The sequence below is a fragment of the Dermochelys coriacea genome, chromosome 8 (genome assembly GCF_009764565.3).
Source record: "Dermochelys coriacea isolate rDerCor1 chromosome 8, rDerCor1.pri.v4, whole genome shotgun sequence".
Lineage (NCBI taxonomy): Eukaryota > Metazoa > Chordata > Testudines > Dermochelyidae > Dermochelys > Dermochelys coriacea.
Window position 1 is genome coordinate 15,241,753 of NC_050075.1, and position 27,816 is coordinate 15,269,568.

The following is a 27,816-nucleotide window of genomic DNA, read 5'->3' on the forward strand; positions in this document are numbered from 1 at the left end:
CACCAATTTAAACAAACCTTAACTCACTCACCGCTGGATGGTTATGCACTCCCAATGTGAAAAGAAAACACTGGAGAAAGCCTGATGTTTTTGATTGGCCCGGTAGGCAGATTAGAGGACGGATGCTATGCTTGCTCTTTCTCTGCATCTTTGGAGTGAGTGCACTCATTTTCTGATAGAGGGGAGAAATATGAGGTGTCTCCCTCACCCCCCAAAACATACATATTCTCTTCAAAAAAATTTATTAATATTCCTTCTTTTCACGCTGGGCTTAACCAGGAAGCTCCTCTCTTGTTCTTCTGAAGCAGCCTCATTTATGATACATTAAGACCTCAAAAAGAACAATGTCTTTATTGCACTGTTAAGTAAAGCAAATCAGACTTATATCCTACACAGTGTGACATACCATTCATCTCCATCTTTCTGTTCTTTGAATTTGGCTGGAAATATGAAATAAAACCCTTTAAAAATGATTTTCAGTGCCTGCTTGCTATCATCAGACTTGAGAGATGGTCAGATGTTTGATTCCCTCTCCAGAGTGGTATTTTAAATAATGCTTCTATTTAACTTGAAATGCTTTAGAATCCTTGACTTCAGTGTGGCATTGCTCGCTTTTCCTCTGCAACACACAGCATCATTTTGTTAGTGGGAGTAATGGAGGAAAAGTAGAACATAGAACAAAAGAAATTTGAATATAAAAGTCCAATTGGAAAAGCTGACTGTCGCTAGCGTATAAATCCTATGAGAGCTATGGTGGCTTACTGAGCTGTTGCAGTGGCCTCTTGCTGCTGGAGACCTAGATTCAAAGCCCTGCCTTGGGGTACCAGTGAAGTTGTGTTTGGCGGTTGTTCTTCCTAGTTCTTGTTTGTCTGCATTGCAAAACATTCATAAGGATTGCCCTGACTCTCATCCTCCACTTCAGGATCTGGGACTGGAGAGGCAGAGAGATGGTAGGTAGGGATTGAGGTACATTGGTAAAGGTATGTAAGGGAAGCTTGCACAGTGCCTGCTAGTGGCTCTTATGAAGCAATGTATTTACTTAATAACTTTTATACAGTGAAATAAGAACTATCCTGTCAAAAGCTTAGTAAGATAAATACTCAAAAGGGGTTCCGAGTATCCCTTGCTTCTGCAATCTGCATTCGTGTTCATTAACTGATCTGTAAAGAAATGCAGTGGGAGAGACAGTAGTAGAAAAATGTTAATCAGCCCTTTAAGAAGAGGTCTAGCAGTTGCTGTTGTAGATCATGAAGGTATCTCGGCAGTCTCTGACCTGTTCTAGAGAGAGGGAAAATTACCATTGACTAAGGAGAGCAAGACAGCAGCAGTTAGGATTGAAGGATTTAGAGTTTTTAAAAAACTGGGGAAAGAGAGGCATGTCCTTCTAGACTGTGTTTGATATTAATGGACATCATCATATTTGGATTTTACCTGTTGGATACAATCATGTCAACAGTACGGCACTGCTACCATTCTCTTAGTCTGATCAGTTTTGTGATATGAAGATAAAGAAGGTAGTGTATAAACTCTCTATGGAAAGTAGCCTTTAAATATGTCTGCACTTTCCTTTAAATATCACCACCACAACTCTACATCATTTTTGTGCTGTATACAACTTTTATAAGGATAACTTGTTTATATGATTGATTTTTTACGCTACCTAACTATTAATATTTTTGCTATTTACCAAGAAACTTCTGACTCTCTGATGGAATTTAATTATCCCCTTAACGTATATGAATACAATTAATTTCAGAAACTAGTTATTGGAAGAGGGTCCTGTCCTGCAAGTACTTGACCATGTGAGTAGTTACTCACGTGCTTGAGCAGTACCATTGAGCTCAGTGGTACTTCTCATTATAGGTAAAGTGACCTACATGTTTATCTATTGGGAGGCTTGGACCCTACCGCAGGAAGTGATCTATTACTGAGATGGCAATATCCATCCCCAAAGTGTATTGAATAAAGATGATTAAGTCAGGAGTTGCGATCATTGTGGAAACGTTGATTCAGTCCTTCTGAAATTTGTTGCAGGGTCATTCCTGAATCTCCCCGGTGGCTGATCTCCCAGGGAAGATTTAAAGAGGCAGAGAACATCATCCGAAAGGCTGCAAAAACAAATGGCATTGTAGCCCCAGCTATGCTGTTTGACTCCACAGAGGTACATTTTCATATGTCCTGCCTCAACTGGGTGGGGTGGGGTAGGAGGAGAGAGGGACTATATGACCTCTTGAGGTCTTTTCCAGTTATCCTAGAACTGTAGGGAGTCTAATCTGCTGCTTGGCAACCTTTGCTATTTTCCTGTTCAGGCAATTCATTTCCAGATTATTCTGATAAGGCAGAATACGTTTTCATATGTCCTGCCTCAACTGGGTGGGGCAGGGGAAGAGAGGGATTATATATGACCTCTTGGGATCTCGTCCAGCCCTAGAATTCCGTTATTCTAATCTGCTACTTGGCAACCTTTGCTATTTTCCTTTTCATTTCCATATTATTCTGATAAGCCAGAACATTAAACAGTTCAGAGCACAGCTCTGTCACCAGTTGTTTAGTAAATTGTCCAGGTTCAAGTACTTGGTGTGACATGAGGCAATTGGTGGTGACTCATTTGCGTCAGTAAGTCAAAAACATGCAGCTGCAGTTGATTATTTTTGCAGTAAGATCTGTACTCTTCAGCAATGACTTTCTCTGCCTTTCAGTCAGGACTGGCTAGTCTCATAGGTGTAACAAAGTGTCTATCATTAGGGCACTGCTGCCTCACTCAGAAAAATGAGAAATTAAAATACATCTATCTTCATCTCGGTTGGATGCACTATTGACAGCTGATCATTTAATTTAAAGGTAGCTCTTCCAGATGGAAGGATCTGTGTGGAGCAGCTGTTGTGGTACCCAGATTTTATAATGCATATGTGCACTTGCTAGTAAGAGGCACCAAAGGAGAAAGCAGGGCTTCACTGAAGAGCCTGTCAGTCCCAGTATGGCACTAAAGGGCACCCTCAAAAGTGCCCTTAATAAATAAATATGTATAGTGTGTAGGCAGTTCCATTGCCCCATTGCTAAGTAGTCCTTTTTCACTGGCTTAATATACTGTTGGCTCTGTGTGCGTGCATGCGGGTTTATTATTTGTTTTCTGGGGTTTTTTAAATAATGATCTGGTGGTAAAAGGGCTCCATTTTAATTAAGAACATTTAGTCCTTTTATAGGAATGATACCTCTTGGTTAATCTTCTTAGTTACAAAGAAAAAAGCTTAGCACAGAAAGCTTATTAGCATTTAAAGGTTGACTGCAACACAAGTACACACATAATACAGTGACTTAGCATTTGTGATCTTATCTCCCTCTAGCGGCTAGCTCCATGAGCATAATAGCCAGCTAGTTAACTCTGCTTAATCAGATGGTAGGGGGTCATACTCTTTGATGATTACGATCCTCAGTTTCAGTCCCATGAGTCTGTGTTCATTACATGTGCTCATGTCTTTTACATGAGACTTTATGTATTGTTTTCATATAAATAGCTACATATTAAGCTCCAGATAATCCACGGCACAGTACAAAACCACATGTTGTTATGACTTTTCTACAAGAAAAATGTGTTCTTTGATGAACTTGCTGCTTGGCAGCATAAACTACTCAAATACTGTTCAGTTTTTGGTTATGCCACTTAAAATCTGTTCTCGAAAAGCAAGTGTGTTTTGGGGGTGGGAATTTTGTCCTAGGACAGCTGTGAGAAAGTAAAGCACTTCCTTTATGTCCTAGCTGTAGATCAGCTGCATGTTTAATACTTTACAAGACTTTTTTTCAGGATCCAGGAGAAAAGTCTGCTTTTCATCACTGCCTCATGCCTTTCAGATTAAGTGGCAATACAGCCCCTCCCCTCCCCCATCCACAATTGCACAAGTCTGATCCTGATGTCAGCCTTTTACATTTGCCGGTGGATGATGCCTGCACAATATCTGTTCGGTTAAAATAACCTTAGAGCTTGTGAGCGATGCCAGATGGACGTTCCTAGAAAGTGAAAATTTCTCGGTAGCCAAACAGGAACAGCCAAGGAAGCAGCATTTCAGCTTCCCCCAGGCAGGCCAGGAGTGTGACACAGCCTTATCCTCTGGGACTGAGAGATTAGCTCTGTTTTAGGCCCATTCAGTCCTGGGCTGGCCCCTCACCTGAGACTAACTTGGTATCAGTTGTGACAGTGTCCTTTATAGTAATGGCACGAGCCTACTAAGCCCTGGCCCGAGATCACCAGCTCCTTTCTTCATCCTAGGGTGCTAAATGGTAATAGTTTTTGGCCACTACTGGCCCAGGCAGGGTGTAATTCTTATGTGGGAACCCTACCTCTAGGCTCTGAATCAGTTGGACCCAGCAAAGAAGACTCTGCACATGTCAGATTGGCTGGAGAGGGTCTGTTTCCAGCACCAAATGGTCTCTCAGCCCCTGCTAACATGGGGAGCAGTGGTGACAAATATCATCACTGTTAGTAACTGAGTTCAGGGCTGAGCACCAGTTTCCCATGTGCTCTTGCAACCAACTGCTGCTAAATAGGCAGCTGAGCCTGAGGATTCTTTGTTTTACACTGATCTGTGTATTCTAAATACAGAGAGATCTCAATAGGCAGTGTGTGGGAAACTGCCCTTGGCAGTGAGGCCGGTGCTCAGAGTGCCTTTGGCATGAAGGAGGAGAAGTTAGTGCAAGTCTTTCCCTGTTAGATTTTCTATTCTTTGATGACTTGGTGACTGATTTCTAGATCGAATTGGTATGGGTGTGTCAGTGCTGCCCTATGTCACAAGTAACTTAAAGTTACTTTGGAGTACCACTGGGGGTAGACTGTAATCAATCTTCCTATGAAACCCCTTTGCTGATACGGAATTGGTTGTGTGGCTGTTGATTTGTGTATTTTCTGCCCTTTCACTTTACTTGGAAGGGTTATGTGGGATTATATATTCATAACATCCATCCTCCCAAATCTGTGTGTTAAGATTTTTTTTTTCCCCACAGATTAGATTGATCTCTTCCTATAGGGATATTTTGGGTTTGTTTTCCTTTTCCCCTAAGATGCAGGAAATGAAGCTTCAGCAGCAGCAGAAGGCATACATTTTGGACTTGTTCAGAACCCGAAACATTGCAGTTATCACTGTTATGTCATTGTTGCTGTGGTAAGTGGATGTGTGACCCTAAAGCACATGGACAACAATCAATCTGTTTGTGATGCGTGTTGTAGTTTTTTATAATAACCGGTCTCATAAACTGGGACCTATTTCAAACGTGGGAATCTCCGTAGGGTGTCCAAATACCTGCATTAAGGGGCTTGCATCCGTGTTTAGGCAGGTAGAGATTTGTGCTCCTAAGTGTGCATGTGAGCATGCAAATTTATGATGACTCTATTGAAGTTGAGCATTTATATAGCACACGGTGTACTCAAAATGCTGCTGTAAAAAAACCAACAAACCCACAGTCTTAGTCACACAACATCCGTGTGAAGTACACATTACTGTCTTGGGGCTATAGCGAAAGAGGTCATGTGACTTGCCCAAGGCCATATAGCAGTTCAGTGGCAGAACAAGAATTAGAATTGAATACATGACTCTTAATCTCTGATCCATTCCTTTAGACTCCACTGCCTCTCATCTAGAGGAATTGGCTAATTCCTTTTGCATGTCAAATTGAGGTGTCCCAAGATTTGAAATCCGATCTTCCAGCTCTCTTATGTGGAACCATAACATTCAGATGCTGTAATGGAGCTTTTTATGAATACACCAAGTCTTTTAATAGAGTTTGCTCTAGGGAGAGGTTCCCTAAAAATGGGATTTGTAGATGGCATGCTGTAACGAACTGAAACGTTTCAGGACTTCCTACTTCACTTTATTGTTAATGGCTCCATCACAGTGAAACACCATTATGAATAACTTCCAGTGAGCTTTTCATTTACCATATTGTATATGGGAAGGAGAGTTAAGTTAGGGCTCTGTGGAGAGGATTGTGTTTGGACATTTTTAATACAAAAAGAAGCTGCAGGTGCAAAAAAACTTAGCATCTGTGGTGTAGCTATTGAAATTCTGAAAGCCATCCCATCCCTGCTGATGTTTAGTATAGTGCTGTTTCTGAAACAGAATCTTGGGTAATACTTTAGAGACTTTACTTTTTATGCATCTTTCAGGATGTTAACATCAGTTGGTTACTTTGGACTGTCTCTCAACACTCCCAACTTGCATGGAAATGCCTACATCAATTGCTTCCTCTCAGCCATTATAGAAGTTCCAGCTTATGTGATTGCTTGGCTGCTCCTCCGAATCTTACCTCGGCGGTATTCGATATCTGGTACCTTGTTCTTAGGAGGAGGGGTTATTCTCTTCATTCAGCTGGTGCCTACAGGTATGAGCTTCAACTCATGACGTAAAAATAAAGTATATCCTACAGTGCCATCTAACTGCTCTAGCAAAGGGTTGGAAACCAGAAAGTTACCAGGTGAAATTTGCACCAAACCTCAATCATTTGTGGCTTGAATTGATTTTGGGTTGGTTTTCTTATTTTTTCATACAATGCTGAGCACCTGCAGCTCTCATTGAGTTTACTGGGTGTTGAGTGCTCAGCACATCTGAAAATCAAAGTATTGATCTGTTTATGCTTCATATGACCAGGTCATAAAATTGGATAAATTACAGAACACAGGTGCATCTGAATTGGAGACACTACTTACAAAAATCAGAAGTTCTTCAGATTTCACTGTAGACTTCAGTAGAACCTAAATACATTGCTGATTAGATATGAATTTAAGCATGTGCTTATCTGGTTTGCTGAATCAGAGCCGTAATGCATTTCAAGTGCACTCTCAGACTGGGAGTGAACCAAAGTCCTGGTAGTATAAAATAAGCTGCCTGCTCAAGTTATGAATTGGCAAATCTAGGGCTCGGGGGTGGTTATGATAAGAGAAGACTACAATTATAGAGGGGGGAGAAACTGAAGTCTTTGGGAGGTAAAAACAATGGAGGTAACAAGCATGGGAACTTGATGCAGCTTTATTGACCCTTATTTAATTTTATTTTCAGAGCTTCACATCCTGTCTGTCTTCCTGGTGATGCTGGGGAAGTTTGGGATCACATCCGCATTCTCAATGCTTTATGTCTACACTTCTGAGCTCTACCCAACAATAGTAAGAAACATGGCAGTTGGAGCTACTTCCATGTCTTCCAGGGTGGGCAGCATCATCGCTCCTTACTTTGTTTACCTTGGTGAGATGTCTTCTATCATTTGGCTTGAATTTAAATACATGGGAGCAAACTGCACAGAAAAGTTATCCCAAAGAATGCGCAAGCTAGAAAGTCCTGGTGCTCCAAAGATTTTTAAACCAGTTTTTTAGATATTGTAATTTCAGTCACTTTCCTCCATTTTGGGCCATTTTGTTTTACACCAAGGGAAATAACTGGTGTTACACCACTGTTGCACCTGTATAAAATTAGAGTATCGGGCCCTTTTTTATTCTTTTTGATTGAGGCAGGTGCTTTCCAAACGGAAGGGGCCTTGTACCTGGCTTACAATCCAAAGGCAAAGAGGGATAGCAAAGGGGTGAAACATACAAGTAGAGCGGCTGAGATGATACTTTGCCACATCTTGATAGTGCACACTTGAAAACTGATCTCAGTCACTTCTGAAACTTGCCATGATCAGTCAGCTAGTTTCCCAAGGGCATGATGGTCCAAATGGGCCTTCATTGCATAGCGCTCAGCATAGAAGAGAGCACAGAGACTTGTGAGATGCTGAAAAACAGGCAGATGCAGGTCAAATAATCTCTTGGAATCTACACTTTTTTGAAAATGGTACTTAGAAAATATGCAGTATAAAGTGTACATAGTAGTGTATACATGTAATATTTCTAATTACACACAAACACTATGTTAAAAGAAATGTTAAGGTTGCAAAGTCAAACACTCAAAAGTAAAAAGAAATTCAGCCCCTTTGTGCATATGCTAACAGTCTTTAGATGTTCACATAGTATTTTATAGTTGGAGAGTGAGGTACTGAGAGATTAAAGTCAAAAGTATCCACTCATTTTGGGTGCTCAGTTTGCAATGGCCAGGTCCCTATGAAGTGCCATATGATGCTTAAAGCACAGCTTTGATTGACTTCCGTTGCAGAGGTGTGTGCTCAGCATGCCTATATATCAGATCCCAGGGTCTTAAGTGAAGCGATGAGAGACCACCTCTGAGAAGTTTGGTCTAAATGATTTAACTAGCCTTACATAGAGAAACTGTGTCAGAGCCAAGGATAGAATCCACTTCTTCAGAGCAGCATTCAGTTGCCTTAGATACGAGACAACATGCTGTCTCTTCCTACAATCGGCTGCCTCATTCACTACACCCCTTCCAAGTTCTGCAACAAATGAAGCAGGGGTCCTAACAGATAAGCCTCCTTCACGATAGAACCCTGATTCATCCCCAGAACAGGCCCATCCTGAATGAGATGGGTCCTGCAGGAAAAATGGTATGTGATCAAGTAATTCAAGACTGTACCCTAATGCTTATGCACAAGAGGGTTGAGTTGCACAGACTTAATTTTGGCACTTTTGAGTGCTTGACTTGCAACCCTGGTGTTTTTAATGTAATTTTTTGTTTGCGACTTCTTCGGTTTTTAAAAAAGCAAATGGAAATAATAGAAATTCCATTAAGTGGCATCATATTGACACCTGCTAGTTCGTCAGCAGCATAGGAACTTTTAGATCTATTTCACAGACCTCTGCCACTTGAGCTAATAGAGTAACAGATAGCTAGAGTAGCCTGTGATTCTCTATGTGGACCAGCAATAGTAGGGGATGAGACACACGCACTTTGCCAGTGGATTTCACAGGTAGCAGAGAAATGGTAAGACTCCGGAATCTTGGTTTCCATTCCAGATTCTGGACAGGAATGAAATAGATATGGACCCTTTTGCACATTTTCCCCCAAGCTTGACCCCCCTCCTGCCCTATCCCTTCCAACCTGTCCCAGTTGGTCTCTTCACTACTCCTAGCTCCATGTCCCAGTCCCATTCTTTAGCTCCACCCCGTCGCTGTACGTACTCCTCAGGTGTCTCACCCCATCCCAGTTTCCTTGCCCACCCAGTCATAGTCTCCCCATCCAGGCTCATTGTCTAAGTGCCAGCCTCTCACCCCCGCCCCTCCGAGCCAGTCAGAGACTCCTTGCTCAGTCAGTCCCAGTTCAGCTTCTCAGGGCACATAGGGCTGTGAGTCACCTTGTTGCCAGCTTTCTCCCGTGCCTGTGCCAGTCGAATATTAGCTCCCTAACACAACCAGCCTGTCAGGCACACGAGTGCTCTCCTCTGCGCTACACCAGCCCTGCCTTTGCCCTGCAGATTGACAGTAGATGCACTGCATCCCTCAAGTTCACCCTGGGGAGTCCAGCCCCTAATCACTGGATATCCACAGAAATCCCAGATCATCTGGAACAGTATTTCCCAGCTCACCAGTTTTCACTTAGCCCACGGCTCCTGTATCACACACAGCATTTGCTCAATGGTAGTAACACAATAGATAATTTATTTGAATCTCTTTTTTTTTTTTCTTAAACAGAAACAAGTGGAGTGAGGGAAACAAATGGTTACATATGAAACAAAATTATAAAACGTGAAGTAGGACCTACCCTTATTCGTAGTTACCTGTCCTACCTAATAAAGTAGATTTTCACTCCAAAGTTCAATGTTTTGCAGTGTTGGCTAACCCCAAAGAGCTAGGACCCAGTCTTTCACAAAGCACCTTCACTCATCCAGGTACCTCCTCAGTGGATGGATGTAGAATGTCTTTCTCCACCCTGTGATATACTGAATCAGTCTTTATTCACAGACAGGGCGCTCCCCTCACTCCCCTGTCTTTCCTTTTCACTTCCAAGTGGTTTTGATGTTTAATTTTTCTGGGTTAGTGCAAAGGTAAACCACTGAGCAAAATATTATGTAATCAGCTAGCCAGAGAGAGGTGAGAGCTTCCTCCCGCTTGAATGGGCCAGCACCATTCCCTGGTGACTCACTTTCACTTCAAGACCATAAGGGTATAATTTTAAATATAATAACATTATTCCTTAACTGTTACCCATACATGCATGTATTGATAAGTTACAAGCTTTCAGTAGAGACCTCACATGCTACCTTTTATGGATAACTATCATGAAGCCAATGTGTTAGCTGTAAAGAGTTTGTCTAGTCTGAGACGAGTTGCTTGTACGGAACAGTGACCCCTTTGCCAATTGGCACCAATGAGCCTCTGTGTGATATCCCCCTTCCAATCTGTCTCTCCCCTCCCATCCCACTGACTCCCAGTCTCCCTCCGTGGACTCCTCATCCAATCTCTGCCTCCCCCCACCTTCCTGGCTCCCTGTTCCAGTCCCACTCTTCCCCCCAGCTCCTCACCCAATCTGTTTCCTCCTCCCCTGTTAGCTACCAGTATCACCCCCTCGTACCAGGCAGTTCCCAGTCCAAGTCTCCTTGCCCAAGTAGTACCAGTCTCCCTTCCCCAGCTTCCAGTTTCAGTCTCCTTGCACAGACCCAATCTCAGCAGATGCCTTGTCCAAATCTTCTCCTTTCCCTTCTTCCCCTGCTTTTGTCCCCTATGCACTCCAATCAGACAGCTTCCTCCTCCACACTGTGTGAGTGCCGGCAGGGGAGTTCTTGAGAGCACAGGAGAGACAGGCTGGCCCCACTCTAACTAGGAGCAGCCATTACAGGGCAAATTCTTTTCAGCAACTGTAGCCCTGGGTTGGAACGTACTCAGCTGCTCTGCGGGGATAGACCACATGCAGTCTGTCACAGCTAGGAGCTGAGAGAGACTCGAGCATACTGAGGGAGGACAGAATCTTCAGAGGTTTAGCTGCTTCTAGCAAGACTCCACTGAGCGTATGTAACCTGCAGATGTTTTCCAGAGGCTTATAACTAGGCCAAATTTGGGTGGTTATTTGCTGGGATGGCAAAAGGCATGTTCTGGACATGAGGATGACCACACTCTCTTCTCCTCTTTTCCACCGCCCCGGGAGATGGTAAAGGTTCCTAACAAAACAATTGCATTAACCTTTTTAACATGGGCAAAACAACTTATGTTTCCCTAATCTTTGAAATAGCTGTACCATTTTTGCTGAAACATTAAAATAATAATAATGAATAATTCAGCCTGAGCAGACACTTCAGCGTGGAAGGTTACGTTTTGGCAAAGCTATAAACAACAAAAAACAGGATCTTGCCATGGGAATTGTCAGATGACCCAGCTGCTCCTATAATAAATTTTCTATTACTCTGTGTTCTCACATATAAACATTATGGCCAAGATCTTTAGCTGGCATTAAGTGAGTTTAGCTCCACTGATGTTAGTGCAGCTATATGTCCATTATATGCTCAGCTGCTCAGCTCATATATAATAATTTACTAATATATAAGGACTGATTCTCCTCTCCTGTCTCAAGTGGTTTTTAAACCAATGTAACTCCATTTACTTTAAGGGAATTAATCCTGATTTATGATGATAGAGAAAGTGAGAGGAGAACTGCACATATACTATGACACCCATGTGTTTAAACATGAAAAAATTTTCAAATCATTTAACACCATGTGATTCTCTCATCTAATGTTTTCACAGCTATTATAGTCACAAAACTACCAGCTTGTGGCCAGGATTTCTGTTTGTTCTTTGTAATAAAAAAAAAAGTTCCTTCTATTTCAATCTCTTTGTGTTTTTTCAGCACATAAGGCAGTGTGGCCTTGATCCTGCTTGGGCTCCTTGAATGTTAATGCAATGCAAATAATCATTAATAATAATGCAGAGGTTATTCAAATAGTAAGGAAAAAATGTGATTTTTCTCATATTTTAGATTCAATGTCTGATGGGCCTGCCTTCAGGACCTTGGCACACTAATGGAGGAAGTCACACATATTTAAAATAGGAAAAGATAAGTTTTAGGAGAATGCTGTGAGCTATTGATATTTGCTTCAGCCAAATTAGGACCATATAGTTTAGCCAGTTATTGAATGAAGATGGAGATCAAAGCACGAACTTGGGCTCCCTCTGATATATCAGAGATCTTTGGTGGTTAATCCTAGCTTTGTTCTCTACATCGTAAAGTCTACGGGTATAACTTCAATCAGAAATAATATTGTCGTGTCTAGATTACATGTATTCTACATAAGATACTCTCTGGTTCCTTGGTTTGCACCTTTTCTGAAAGATCCCTAATGTTCTGTGCTGTTGTGGTTTGCAGATTTTGCATCCTAACCATACACTTGTGCACAAATGTAAGGCTTCTGGCAATAGTAGTAACTTTCCAGTCCCAAACCTGATTCTGCCTAGACCAAGGGCACTGTCTGTCACAGGAGGCCTGATGCTTTCCCCACTTCTAATCAAGTTTTTGTAAATGTGCTGTTAGTGGAGGAAGTTTAATTTTTATTTAATTAATTAAGTTTTATTGTGAGGCTAAGATTTGAGTCCAAATAAAAACAACTATTGAAGGCTCACTTCCTCCAGCAGTGGTACTAGCACAATTGTGTTTATCTTGCCAAGCCATTTTTTATCCTACATTGTAAAAGCAACATGTAGGAGCTGTTACATGGTACATAATTCATGCCAGAGTAGTAACTGGCAACACAGATGAGATACTGCTGGTGAGATGTAATCATCCCCTATTACAGTTTGGCATATTTTTAATTGAAAAACCCTTTGGATAGGATTGGCAGGTACATAAGTAACTCCAATTTGGGATTCACTTGTGCTGATTTCTAGGTGGAAATATTGGCTAACAAATTATGCAAAGTGAATTATGCAATATAGGGGTGTCCTGAATATTTATTCCTTTTATGAGCTCATTGTGATGGTTGGTGTATCACTAATGTTGCCATGTCCTGTGTTCTGCCAGGTGCCTATGACCGATTCCTGCCTTACATTCTCATGGGAAGCCTGACTGTGCTGATAGGGATCCTTACCCTGTTTCTCCCAGAAAGCTTTGGAAGTCCTCTCCCTGAGACCTTTGACCAGATGCTAAGAGTAAAAGGGTAAGTGGATTTCATTCACTCCATAGATCTGAAACATACAGCCACAACCAATTCAATATAATCTCCTCATTACACTAAACAAATGAGTATTTTACAGGTCTGTTCCAATAGACCAGGGGTTCTCAAACTTCATTGCACCACGACCCCCTTCTGACAACAAAACTTACTACATGATGCCAGGAGAGAGGACTGAAGCCCCACAGCCCCAGGCAGGGGGTCTGTAACCTGAGTGCCACTGCCCAGGGCTGAATTTCTCAGGCCTCAGCTTTGGCCCCGGGGCGGTGGGGCTCGGGCCCCAGCACGTGTAAGTCAGCCCTGGCGACCCCATTAAAATGGGGTGGTGACCCACTTCAGGGTCCTGACCCACAGTTTGAGAACTGCTACAATAGACCAAATCTTTCAGAAGTGGTCTCTGATTTGATAGACATTGGGACTGATTTTTCAGAATTGCTGAGCACCTGTGACTCCCAACTGAAATCTGTGTGTGTGTACTCAGACTTTTTGGAAACCACACCAACAGTGTTTTGAGATAAGCACTCAGAAATCAGAGTCCTCTCTTGAAATGTTATCCTGAATGGCTCCAGTACCTTAGAGGTCTTCACTGTTATTAGTGGGCTTAGTACACAGAATGTTTAACAGACCAAACTTTCTCTTGTATGTTGAGGGCAGCACGGCCCAGTGGATTGAACTCAAAGCCAGGAATGCCTGAGCTGTGGTGTTAATATTTATTATAGAAGCACAACCAGCATGTCAGGTGCTATACAACAGTGGTTCTCAACCAGGGGTCCAGGGCCCACTGTGGGGCCACAAGTGGGTTTTAGGGGGTCTGGCCAAAATAAACCAGAGAATAGAGCCAGTGTTAGACTCACTGGGGCCTGGGGCTGAAGCTGAAGCCTGAGCCCCACAGCCTTGGGCTGAAGCCAAAGCTCGAACAACTTAGCTTTGCGGGCCTGCTGTAGTGTGGGGCCCTGTGCAATTGCCCTGCTTGCTACCCCCTAATGCCAGCCCTGGCTTTTAATTTACTGGAAATACAGAAAGAGTTGTTGTGGAACAGGCGGGCTGGGGAGTTTTCATAGCATGTTGGGGGGGGCCTCCTGGTGTACAAGACACAGAAGTAAATGTGGTCCCCTGCTGGGGTACTTTCGCTTAAATAGATGAACAACCCAGAATGTCCCAGGAGGAAGGTTTTGTCTGAGATCATATTTTTAAGATAGGTGGATACCAGCTTTTTTTTTTTTTTTAAATTGAAGTCTGTTTTGAGGCAGGGTTTGGAATAAGAGGTTGGGAGCTGGATTCATTGAAATCAGGAGGGAGCCTCAGGTGTGTTCCAACTGCTACCACTGAATTGCTTTGCATCATCTAGGGCAAGTCACCACGCCTCTCTGGGTGCCTTTTCCTGCATCTTTAAAATAGGGATAATATTTTCATCCCTCACAAGGGTGCTGTATTAATTAGATCATGTGTATATTAGAGAGACAAGGTGGGTGAGGTAGCACACAATCCTGTGTAGAGAACATTGCCAAATTTTTGTATTTTCCCTTCTAGTATATAGAAAGGCTATTCATTTAATAGGATTGTTGTTTCATTTAAATAGCGCTTTGTTCTTTGAATAGAAAGGGATTGGGCTCTACTATGAAAACAGGATTTCAGCGTTTATAGTTTGTTTGTTTTTTTGATGGATAAAGAGCTGCTGGTATAATCTGAGACAGATTACCCACCACTCCCACCCCCTGAAGCTCCTTCATGTAGCTATAAAGAACATGCAATGCTCACTTGTTACACTGGACACTGCTGTTTGGGTCACCCTGTACAAACATGTCCACTGAAATCTTATGCATGCATGCACACGCGTGGAGATTTGGCACATAGTATCTCCAGTTGGTTCTAACATTTGTTATAACTGTTTTACAGGGATGGCTTGTGATTAAAATAAGGTAGTTACAGAATGCTATTCTGTAACTGTTTCCCATCAGACCATTAAGTACTACCCTAACCTACTGCCCATGTGATTGCAATGCATCTGCAGAGCTGCCCACATACTGGGCAGTCTGTTCTCAGAACTCCTAGCATTCCAATGAGACACCAATACTTAATATAGTGCTCTGCAGCAGCAGGTGGCAGTGGGGATGGGGAGAACGGGCTGTCTGGTGAGGCAACATACCTATCCCTGAAGAGAGATATAGTACTGTACGTTGTGTATTGTGGCTTGTGCTTTAAGTGACTGTGCTTGTGCATCTTGCAGTTGTAAGATTGTAAGAGGCAAATCCTGTCTTCCTTCCCCAATGGGTGAAGAAAGCCCTGGATGCAAGTAATTCTGCTGTGCGGGCTGAAAGTAGGGGAAAACTAATGAGCCTGAACAGATATAAACCTCTTGTGCTCCACCAAAGGGTTTCCAATATGCTGCAGTTGAGGGGACATCTGAGGTGAGCCAACTATGCATATGTGCTGGCCATTTTCTTTCTACCTCCTTCCACCACCAGGGAAAGAGTGGGCCTTTGCCTTTGGGGACTGTGGTAGCCACAGTGCAACTCCCCTACTACACAGCCATGTTATTCTGGCTTAGCACTGTGGACAGATTTGCACTTAAGAGCAATAACTATTTGGAGAAGGCTGGAACTGCCTCTAAAAGCCTACCCATGATGTACATAAGGGCCTGTAATTCTCAGGGTAAGAGGTGCTCCTGAGGAAATGTCTGCTGCACCTTGTGACTGTTAGGGGTTTCCTCGGTGTCTGATCAGTGATTTGTAAGGTCTTAAATTGATAAAACCTTAACTTCAAATACTGGGCACAGTAGAAATTTTGCCATGAGTCTCATGCACACATTTCCTAAACACATGCTCTTTGTGTGGGTGGATGAAATGATCTCCATTGGACCAGTGAGTATTGACACGCAGTCTCGCAAATTTTGTTCATTTTATCATCTCTTCAATCCCGAAGAGGTCCCTTCTAGAGCATCACATCCCAGTGTAATGGGCTTTTCTGCAGTTTTATTTCGGAAGCCATTTTCAGTAGTGCAGCTCGGTTATTTTAGCTGTTTCGCTTGGGAGCAGAATGTGTCATGTCTGGTTCCTATAAAATGTTCTGTAGCCATCAAATTTTATTCATTTTCAGATTCAGAAACAGACAACACACCAACCACATAAGGAGTTCAAAGGAGATTGAAGACTCCAAGACTCGGATAACACCGCTATGATAAGGCTCTGCATCTCCTGATAGGCTGGAAAAAGAACAAGGACTGCTGAATGCATTTCCTACCAGAAAAAAATCTGGGGTCAAAACTATTGGTGTCACATAGTTATGAACCTACAATCTACAGTACTATTGTACTAAATGTAGTGCTGTGAAGATGTCATCTACTTCCATAGGATTCCCCATAATTTATCCTCAGTGACCTGATTTTCAGTGGTTTTGATAAGCTGTAGCTTCTGTTACGTAGGGAGCTATGAGTGCTCGGCCCCCTTTGAAAATCAGGCTATAAAAGAGCATTAGGAGCAGTCACAGCACTGACTCAATGGAATCTTGCACTCAAAAGCTGCTTAAATGTGAATTGAAATACCAAAGTAGTTCAAGATTCTAATACCCGGTATTTTCAAATGAGAACTGTTTCAAAGTCTTAATGCTTAAATGAATATTAAAAAACCCAAAACCAATATTAGATGAAGAGTCAAATGAAGCGCTGCTTACAGTGCAATACACTTTATACTTCTGCTGTTAGTTCCGGCACTACAGGCTTTCGAACAAATACTGTGCTAGAAGAATACAGTGTTTATAATGCTTTCTTAACAAAAAAGATATTTTAGTTGCATATGTACTTTGTGGCCAGATGAAATCTGTCTAGCCTGCTGGATTGATGATGGCTAATCATTATTCTGAAGGTCACATTCCCCTACTGTGCAGAGGACCAAACAAAAGGAGTATGCACCATTTAAGCCTCGGTCTGAAAGCTTAAGGGGGATTTGAGTGCTGTATTTGTCTTGTGCTGGCCCTCGGCACAGAAGTGAATTTCACCTTAGTAAGTTTAAACAAAGAGAGAAACTTCATAACCTCTCACCTATTTAAATTGTGTAACTGGCATGCACTGCCCTCTGGGCTTCATGAATCTTTTTTGCTTTCACGTTGAAGCCAGTTGAGACACGAGTGCAACACAGCACATCAGTAATGGCAGAGCAACAGTCGTTTATGAAACTGAATCTGTCAGGCAAAGGTATTCAAACAGAAATTAAATGTAAGTGCAAAAGACTATTTGTTTCAGGCTTAAAGACTCTGGCTTTGAAAATCAAACCTTTCTTTTGCATAAATGGTTTTGCCATATTGATAATGTAGCGCAAGGCAGCCATTGTCCTGGGCCAAGGTTCTGTTCCATTGCTGCTATCTCACCTCTTTTCAAACAGAGTTTTCTTAATAAGGCATTTGCAATATTTAAAGACTTGATATAGCTGATTTTTTTTTTTTTAATATAGAGGAAATTCCCTTTGGTCTAACATGTAGCATAACTGTTTAGATTACTTCAGTTACCATTCTCATCAAACCCTTGATATTAGCATGGGATAGAGCTGTTTACAGGAAATACAGGGATTAGGCTTGGTATATCGTGGCCATATTTTTATGAAGATACTTTCTATAAAAAAGGCGATACTTATTCTCCTTTATGTGATCAGAGACTTGGATATTTCTGAAACCAACTGAAATATTTTTATACTCCTGTAACTTTTTAGGATTCCAGAAAACTTAATTTTCCATGTTTTTAATTAAAAACAAAAACAAGTTTGTCTATGTTTTTGACAGCTTGTCTTTACCAGTCCATTTCCTGGGCCTGTAGCACTGATACATCTCATATAGTTTAAGTGTTAACAGCTTTATTTTTAATGAGAATGTTTTTGACATTAGGGGACTGTGCTCAGAAGATTGTGAAATTGTTATAACAAGGACTTTAAATTGTGTCTAAACCTAGCAAAAAAAGAGTTACTTCACCTGATGGAGCATTTGCAAGGAGACATTCTGTCTTCTAATAAATCTCTCCCAGGTTTGAATAGTGATGCCTGAAGAAATCCATAGTGTGTGAATCTATGGAGGGATCAAGAGGGGCAAAAACTCCAGTTTCTGGCACTATTATTTTATTTATTTTTTCTTAAATTGTAAAGCCTTCCTAAGAGAATTGCATAGGCGTAAAATGCTGTTGTACAAGTTTTAACATACACTTGGTTTGGCCTAGCACTGCAGTCTTCATTGTAAGTTGTCTGTCTGTCAAATACAGTCTTAATTGTAACATTTTTCAAATGAGTTATAAATTGGGGCTCAATATGGGAGCGTTATATTTATGAGCAGTCAGGGTACCACTTGTAAAGCAGTGCTTTGGGTTGGGGAAGGAGAGGATTATTCCCATTGACTTTGTTGGGAGTTGTATTATTCCTTGTGTGCCCAGATAATCGCATATATCCTGCTGACTCTGTATAATCTATCCTCAGCAAGATCTGAAGCTGGCTTATTGGAGCTGCTGAAGTATGGATGAAAATGTGGCAGTTGCCATTAGCTTGTTTTTCTTTATTATAATAAAAATGTGCACTGACCTATTATATAACCTACTTTCTCTGTGGCCTATAACTGAAAAGAGTGGTGTCTCCTAAGTGTATTAAAATTTTGTGAAAGGAAGTCTTTCTTTAAGACATTGACAAAATTATGTTTTAGTAACTGGCTATTATGGTGTTTTGAATCTGTTTCAATAGGCTCATAAGGTATGGGGAGTGGAGGGGAAATGCAAGTGAAATCTAATCTGCAAGCAGATGTGAAAAGTTTTGATAAAGATAGAAGTTCGTTTCACAGTCTTCTGCACCAGGTTGGGCTTGGTGGAATGTACTTTAACAATAGAGCCCCAAGAGAGAGCCACTACTACAGTCAAAGAAGGCTTGTTCTTGGTATTAAAAGTCTGTGGTATTTGCAAACTTCTTTAAAAGTTTGCAGAACTCTAGTGACTGATGTCTGAGACTAGAACTCCTCATTATAAATTGTTAAATGCTCTCCAAATCTTAAAAGGACACTGTCTAGACCAGGGGTTCTCAACCTTTTTCTTTCCGAGACACACACACATACACACACATCCCACACACACACACATATATGCTATAAGAGCTCCATGGCCCACCTTTTCCACAACTTTTTCTGCATTTCCAGTAGATTAAAACCCAGGGCTGGCATTAGGGGGTAGCAAGCAGGGCAATTGCCTGGGGCCCTATACCACAGGGGACCTGCAAAGCTAAGTTGTTCAGGCTTCAGTCCCAGTCCCAGTGAGTCTAACACCAGCCCTACAGTCTGGTTTATTTTGGCACACCCTCTAAAAGCTGCTCGCAGGCCCACAGTGGGTCCCGGACCTCTGGTTGAGAACCACTGGTCTAGACAAAGCCCTTTTTGGAAGGGTGACAGGAGAGTGGCTTTACTTTGTCTTATTCTTCAGACTGCAGTGAGGAGCGGCTTCCTTTTTGCTACTGATGGATGCTTAATCAGAATTTTATTAGAGTTTAAGCAGATATGTCTGTCAGGATTCCTTCCCCACTCTGAATTCTGGGGTACAGATGTGGGGACCCGCATGCAAGACCCCCTAAGATTATTCTTACCAGTTTAGGTTAAAAACTTTTCCAAGGCACAAATTCTTTGCCCTTGGAGGGTATGCTGCCACCACCAAGTGATTTAGACAAAGAATCAGGGAAAGGACCACTTGGAGTTCCTGTTCCCCCAAAATATCCCCCCAAGCCTTTACATCCCCTTTCATGGGGAGGCTTGAGAATAATATCCTAAGCAATTGGTTACAAAGTGAACACAGACCCAAATCCCTGGATCTTTGGACACTGATAAAAAAAAAAAATCAATCAGTTCTTAAAAGAAAGGGTAAAAATCCCCTCTGTAAAATCAGGTTAGAAGATAACTTTACAGGGTAACAAAAGATGCACAAAACACAGAGGAACCCTATCGAGTCTTAGTTTCAAAGTTACAACAAAACAGGGATAAACCTCCCTCCAGCAAAGGGAAAATTCACAAGTTGAGAAAACAAAGATAAAATAAAAAGAAAAGGAGTACTTGTGGCACCTTAGAGACTAACAAATTTATTAGAGCATAAGCTTTCGTGAGCTACAGCTCACTTCATCCGATGAAGTGAGCTGTAGCTCACGAAAGCTTATGCTCTAATAAATTTGTTAGTCTCTAAGGTGCCACAAGTACTCCTTTTCTTTTTGCGAATACAGACTAACACGGCTGCTACTCTGAAACCAAAGATAAAATAATATGCCTTGCATGGCTGTGCTTACAATTTCTGTAATATGAGAGACTGGTTCAGAATGGTTTGGAGGACATGGATTGATGACCGGTCTCTTTTAGTCCCAAGAGCGAAAACGAACACAAAAGAACCCAAAACAAAGCCCCCCCCCAAATTTGAAAGTATCTTTTCTCCTCTCATTGGTTCCTTTGGTCAGGTACCAACCAGGTTATTTGAGCTTCTTAACCCCTTACGGGTAAGGAGGAATTTTAGGCTACCCTTATGGTTATGACAATGTCTAACTCACTTGGGGCCCAACATTTAAACTTTGTAAGACACTTTTACCAAAAATAACCCCTACCCCCCCAGTGTTTTAATGTTTGAATTGCAAACATTGCAGAGGGCATATGTTTAAAAAAAATAAACTGTTTTCATACAGTATGTCTATTGGTCACCTGAAAATGAAACTGACTAAAGAAAAATGTTGCAGACTGCACTGACATTCATTATCCAAAGTGAGACAAATGTAGGAACCAAACAAACAACATAAATAACGGAAAGTAAAATTAGATTTTTTTTAAAATTAGAAGGGTTTAAAATCCAGAATGGTAAAATAGAAGGAAATATATTTAAAATATAACGTAAGCGGACAGTAATCCAATATATGTGTGACATTCCTTGAAAATGGGGGATGTACCCCAGCTTATTATTGAACAGGTTGAGAAGTCATTTAACATTTAGTTAGCATGGAATAAGTGGAGGGGTGGGGGGGAGGGGAAGTGGGAGTACTATGGTAAGATCTTCCCGAATAGAGAACTATCAAGGTAGGGCAGTCTTTTGGTCTAATACCCTTAAAAGAACACTATCAGTTGTGACAAAGCTCTGTCCTTGCCTCCGTAGGTTCCACGTTTCCTGGCAGATTTTGCTAGCCTCAGAGGCTCACTGTGACCCTCCATGTAACCCTTCTTTCTCTAGAGACAAGGGGCACAGTCTGAGCCATTTTCATCATAAGCCAGCGAGGGAGGTGAGGAGAAGTTATCCTTCCTTGCACAGTCTCTGTTGTCTCCCACTATCAGTGATTAATCAGGGGGCAAAGGTGGGGGGGGGGAGCTCGGGCCCACCCTCTACTCCGGGCTCCAGCCCAGGGACCCTAATAGTATCAGCTATGGTAGCTGACCTTTTAGAAACATGACATGTACAATTCCCTGGGCTACTTCCCCACAGCAGCCCTCACTTCCTCATAGTATCAGCTATGGTAGCTGACCTTTTAGAAACATGACATGTACAATTCCCTGGGCTACTTCCCCCACAGCAGCCCTCACTTCCTCAAGCTCCACTTCACCCTTACACACCATATCAGGCACAAGGAAGGAAGCCCTGAGGTATTACTCAGCCTCTCCAACCGCGCAACTTCTTCCCACAGCTCCTGACATGCACACCCACCTGACTGACTGGGAGGCTTTTAACTAATTTCAGCCAGCCCCTGATTGGCTTCAGGTGTCCCAATCAACCTAGCCTTCTCCCTGCCTTCTGGAAAGTTCTTAATTGGCCCCAGGTGTCATAATTGACCTGGAGCAGCTCCATTTCACTTATCCTGGTACCAGGGATTTGTTTAGCCTGGAGCTAATATATCTATCTCCCACTACTCTTCCATAGCCATCTGGCCTTGCCCCATCACATATTCCCCCTCCTCCCACCCCCCGCTCAACACCATAGAGTTGAGCAAGTTGGGACGCCAGGCAGTATGCTTGTGACAGACCATCAACGTTGCCATGGTGGCATCCAGCCCTGTGCCGTATGCGGAACTGGAATGGTTGGAGGGATAAGAACCACCTGGTGACCCTTGCATTCTTTTCCTTATTCCGCTGCATCCACTGGAGGGGTGCATGGTCCGTCACAAGAGTAAATCGCCGGCCTAAGAGGTAATAATGCAGGGTCTCCATAGCCCATTTGACAGCAAGGCATTCTCTCTCGACTACTGCATACTTCTGTTCTCTTGGGAGAAGCTTTCTGCTTAGGTAGAGGATCGGGTGTTCCTCTTCTCCCACCATTTGCGACAGAACTGCTCCCAACCCCACCTCGGAAGCGTCTGTTTGTAAAACAAATTCCCTGTTAAAGTCCGGAGCTATGAGTACGGGGTCATTACAGAGGGCCGTCCGAAGGTCTGTAAATGCCCCCTGTGCTGCGTCGGTCCACTTTACCATGTCTGGACCTCGGGCCTTCACCAGGTCCGTTAGGGGACTTGCCCTAGTGGCGAAGTGGGGAATAAACCGTCGGTAATAGCCTACCACACCTAGGAACGCACGGACCTGCTTCTTTCAGGTCGGCCGGGGCCAGTTTTGAATTGCCTCTAGCTTATTCGTTTGGGGTTTCACTATGCCCCTTCCCACAATATATCCCAGGTACCTAGCCTCTGCTAGCCCTATGGCGCATTTAGCGGGATTACCAGTGAGGCCAGCCCACCTTAAGGTGCACAGTTGCCTCAACTTTCTCCAAGTGGGTTCCCAAGTCTGGCGTATAGATGATGACATCATCTAGGTTTGCAGCTGCATAACTAGTATGGGGGTGCAGCAGCTTATCCATGAGGCGCTGGAATGTGGCTGGGGCCCCATATAGCCCAAAAGGGAGGACAGTGTACTGTATCCAGGGTCGAGAATGTTGTCTTTTCTTTAGTTTCTTTGGTCAGAGGAATCTGCCAACCCTTTTGTCAGATCCAGTGTAGTCAAGAATAGGGCACTACCCAGTCGGTCAACCAGTTCGTCAATGCGTGGTATGGGGTATGCATCAAACTGGGATATTTCATTCAGTCGGCGAAAGTCATTACAGAATCTCATGGTACCGTCAGGTTTAGGCACTAGAATACTTGGACTGGACCACTAACTGTAAGATTCTTCAATAACCCCTAATTCTAACATTTTCTTTACTTCGGCCTTGATTTCCTCTCTTTTGGCTGCTGGGATTTGGTAGGGTCTCAATGTTACCTTGACTCCAGGGATTGTGCGGATATGGTGATAGGTCTCAGTCGTCCACCCTGGTTTTGTAGAGAACATATCTCTGTTGCGATCAATCATGTCGGCTGCCTCGATCTTTTGGATCGGTGTCAAGTTGGATGATATCTTCACTTGCTCGTGTAAGTTATCCTCATAGGGAAGGGTCTCCTGCATGACTAAGCATGTCTCTCAATCATGCAAAGGTTTTAGAAGATTGATGTGGTAAATTTGCTCCGATTTCCAGCGGCCTGGCTGCCGCACCTTATACTTCACCTCTCCCACGGCTTCGATTATTTCATAGGATCCCTGCCATTGGGCCAACAGTTTACTTTCTGCTGTGGGCACCAGTACCATCACCCGATCCCTTGGTTGGAACCGTAGAAGCTTCGCTTGGCGGTTATAATGGGTTCGTTGGGTCGCCTGTGCTCTCTCCAAGTGTTCCCGTACAATGGGCGTAACTCGGGCTATCTGATCTCTCATCTGCAGTACACGCTCAACTATGTTCCTTCGGGATTTGGCTCCTCTTCCCAGGCTTCTCTGGCTATATCCAATATGCCCCGAGGGTGGCACCCATATAGTAGTTCGAATGGAGAGAAACCCATGGAGGCTTGCGGAACCTCCTGGATGGTAAACATGAGGTAAGGCAATAGGGTATTCCAATCTTTTCCATCCCGGCTCACCACTTTCCTGATCATGGCCTTGAGGGTCCTATTGAACCTTTCCACAAGGCCATCTGTTTGCAGGTGGTATACAGAGGTCCGTAGGGTTTGTACATGGAGCAATGAACAGAGATCTTTCATCAACTTGGACATGAAAGGTGTCCCTTGATCAGTCAATATCTCCTTGGGTAGCCCAACCTGGGCAAAGATCTGTACTAGCTCCTTAGCTATTGTCTTGGAAGCTGTGTTGCGCAGGGGAACAGCTTTCAGGTACTAGGTTGCATAGTCCAGTACAACAAGCACATGTTGGTGGCCCCGAGCTGTCTTCTCTAGGGACCCTACCAGATCCATGGCTATCCGTTCAAAAGGAACCTCTATTATTGGAAGAGGTAACAAAGAAGCCCGCAAGTGCGGGCGAGGGCTATGTAATTGACACTCCGGACAAGAGGGTCAGTATCACCGGACGTCTTCATGTACTCCTGGCCAGAAGAGCCTCCACAGGATCCGTGCCTGGATTTTCTCTACCTCTAGGTGTCCTCCAAAGAGGTGACTGTGGGCGAGACTCAATATGGCTTTTTGATGTTTTCGTGGCATCAGAAGTTGTATCTCTTGCTCCTGCATTTGCACCATGCGGTACAGGAGATCTTTCTTCACTATAAAGTAAGGTCCGGGATCCCGGACCTTCCCATCCATGGGTATCCCATCAATCTCTGCCACCTCTTTCCTGGTGTTATCATAGCTGGGGTCCTCCGCTTGGTCCTGCCCAAAAGTCTCTCTCCCAGGACTAACCTGCCCAAGCTCCCATGGGGGGGCCAGCTTCTGCTTCTTCCAACAGCTCGCCGCCATAATGGCTGGGGGGCAGCTTCTGGCTCACCTTCTGTGGTGGAAGTTTCTCTGTTGCCTGCTTGCGTCCATCCGCCTACTAGGGAGGTCTTCTGGCCCTGGGTCAGGATCCAGGTTCCCAAGGCCTTCGTGGCCTTCCTCTCCTTTTTTGTCTTCCGGATCTTTCGGGGGGCTGAGAACAGATCCTGAGACATCTCAGCGAACATTGTGGGTTGACATTCCCCCGGTGACGAGTCGCTGTCCTAAGGGTCCCCACCTCCCTCCAGCCTCTCCGGGGGGAGTAAATTATCAAACCCTGGATAGTCCCTCCCAATGACTACAGGATATGGGAGTTTAGGAACTACGCCCACGGTCACCTCAATGGGGTTTCCCTGAACCTCTATCTCCACTGGAATGGTGGGGTAATGGCTCACGGCCCCATGCACGCACGTCACTGCTACGCGTTTGGCTTGTAGCAGCTGACTATTTTTTACCATTTTACCCGATATGAGGGTGATAGCATTCCCAGAGTCCACAAGCGCTGTAGTCTCTGCTCCATTTATCCTCACTGGCCTGGTGTAATTATGCGGGGCTAATGCGACCCCCGCGAGGTGGATAAGGGAGCATGGGACTTCCAATCCCCCAAGTTACATTGCATAGGCTCCTCGGTGCTGGGACACTGTGCTGCTATGTGTCCCCAAATGCATAACATCTTTAATTGCTTTTAATCACTCCCCTATCCTAGAGGTTAGGGGGTTTAGTCCTGGGGCTCCCCCCACTCAGGCCAATCCCTTCCTTCTGGGATCCCCACCGGTTTTTGCCCCCCCCTTCCACCTAGGACTCCCCGGGGGTTTGGCTGCCCAACCTTCCAGGGTTGGGGTCGGGTGCTTGCTTCAAAGGAGCCTTCCTTGGGCAGTCGGGTCAGTCCCCTGGCTGTCATCCGTCTTTCTACCAGTGTTATCATCTCGTCGTACGTGGACGGATCGTTCTGGCCTACCCATTTGCGGAGATCTGGCAGCAGTCCCCGCATGTAATGGTCTATGACCAGGGTTTCCAAAATCTCCTCCGGCCTGCACACCTTGGGCTGTAACCACTTCCATGCGAGGTGTATGAGGTCGAATAGCAGGGACCTCAGGGGTTTGTTCTCCTGGTATTTCCACTCATGGAACCTCTGGGCCCTTACCGCTGCCGTTACCCCTGCTCGTCCTAGGATCTCTGCCTTCAGACGGGTATAGTCAGTGGCATCTGTGGCAGGCAAGTCAAAGTAGGCCTTCTGGGCCTCTCCACACAAAAAAGGGGTGAGGATGCTGGCCCACTGCTCCTGGGGCCACGCCTCACGCTGAGCAGTCCTTTCGAATGAGAGGAGATATGCCTCTACGTCATCTCTTGACATCATCTTTGGCAGACAACCAGTGGTCCTCAGGGTTTGCGTCCCGTAGGACCCTTGGGCCTGGGTGGTGAAGATCTTCAGCTGGTCCACCACCTCTCTCAAGAGAGTACGATCTTGGGTCGCCTCGCTCATCAATAATTGATTGGTTTCCTGCTGTAGCCGCATAGACTCCTGTTGTGCCATTGCCTGAACCCGGGTGGCCTCCTGCTGGACTGCCAGGGTTTGTACCAGAGCTCTTACCACCTCCTCCATTGTGGTACAAAGCAAACAAACAAAAACCAAAAAAATCCAAACCCCCAGTGCACTTTTTAAAAAAAAAAAAACTCTTCCGCCACGCTGTGAACAAAATCCCACTCCTGACACCAGTTGTGACAAAGCTCTGTCCTTGCCTCCGTGGGTCCCGCATTTCCTGGCAGATTTCGCTAGCCTCTGAGGCTCATTGTGACCCTCCACGTAACCCTTCTTTCTCTAGAGACAAGGGGCACAGTCTACTGAGCCATTTTCATCATAAGCCAGCGAGGGAGGGGAGGAGAAGTTATCCTTCCTTGCACAGTCTCTGTTGTCTCCCACTATCAGTGATTAATCAGGGGGCAAACTTGGGGTAGGGGGGAGCCCAGCCCACTCTCTACTCCGGGCTCCAGCCCAGGGACCCTAATAGTATCAGCTATGGTAGCTGACCTTTTAGAAACATGACATGTACAATTCCCTGGGCTACTTCCCCCACAGCAGCCCTCACTTCCTCAAGCTCCACTTCACCATTACCTCAAGGCCTCCTTCTTTGTGTCTGGTATGGTGTGTACCACTCAGCCTCTCTAATCGCGCAACTTCTTCCCACAGCTCCTGACATGCACTCCCACCTGAGTGACTGGGAGGCTTTTAACTAGTTTCAGCCAGCCCCTGATTGGCTTCAGGTGTCCCAATCAACCTAGCCTTCTCCCTGCCTTCTGGAAAGTTCTTAATTGACCCCAGGTGTCTTAATTGACCTGGAGCAGCTTCCATTTCACTTATCGTGGTACCAGGGATTTGTTTAGCCTGGAGTGAATCTCTCTCTCTCTCTCTTCCTCTCACTGCTCTCCCATAGCCTTCTAACTTGGAGGGAGGTGGGAAGCTGCTACTCCTGCTGCTACTAGGCCCTAAGCTCTCCCTGCTGCTCCAGCTGCTCCCCTGGCTGGGCCAGACACCCCCCATTCTCTGTTACCTGGTTGCTGGACCCCCTACTCTCGGGTGCTGCTATTGCTCCAACTGCAACCCCGGGGTGCTAGCCCACTCCCCAGAGAGGAGGAGTGAGGGACCCCAGCCACTGCTTTTGTGGATACCACCAGCAGCACCACCACCTGAGAGGGGTCCTTTCTGCCTGCCTGGACTACAACCTGGAGTTCCTGGAGCTGCTGCTGCTGCAGAGGCCGCTGCCTGGAGCTGCTGAAGCCCGAGGAGGAGAAGAAGAGGATCATCTGCCAGTGGGGCAGCACCTAGAGACTTTGCAGACCACCGTGGAGGGGGCCTAAGACTGAGTAATTTCAAACTGTGCTCTTGTGGTGGGGGTTTTGACTGTGTTTGTAGGGACACGGGGGGTGTGGCGTGGAGCTGCCCCCCGATCCATCTGTGTGTCCCCCCCAACCCCCACCACTATTACCACCACCGCTGCCCCCTCCACCACCCCCACTGGCTGTATACCATCTGCCTCCGCTCCTGCCTCTGGAC

The 27,816-nt window shown here is 44.4% G+C and overlaps 1 protein-coding gene across 2 annotated transcripts in view; it reads left to right on the forward strand.

The window, feature by feature from the left end:
* SLC22A4 (solute carrier family 22 member 4) overlaps nt 1-18,593 on the forward strand; it is a 48,398-nt gene extending 29,805 nt beyond the window's left edge. Inside the window, exons 5-10 of one of the 2 annotated variants that reach the window (XM_038413234.2) lie at nt 2,035-2,161; nt 5,053-5,153; nt 6,155-6,369; nt 7,044-7,226; nt 12,876-13,011; nt 16,123-18,593. In XM_038413234.2, the coding sequence (XP_038269162.1) occupies nt 2,035-2,161; nt 5,053-5,153; nt 6,155-6,369; nt 7,044-7,226; nt 12,876-13,011; nt 16,123-16,204 (844 nt within the window). In that variant the 3' untranslated portion in view covers nt 16,205-18,593. Of the gene's footprint in view, nt 1-2,034; nt 2,162-4,995; nt 5,154-6,154; nt 6,370-7,043; nt 7,227-12,875; nt 13,012-16,122 lie in introns of both variants that reach the window. The other variant, XM_038413232.2, reaches the window with a different exon arrangement.
* The last annotated feature ends 9,223 nt before the right edge of the window (nt 18,594-27,816 follow it).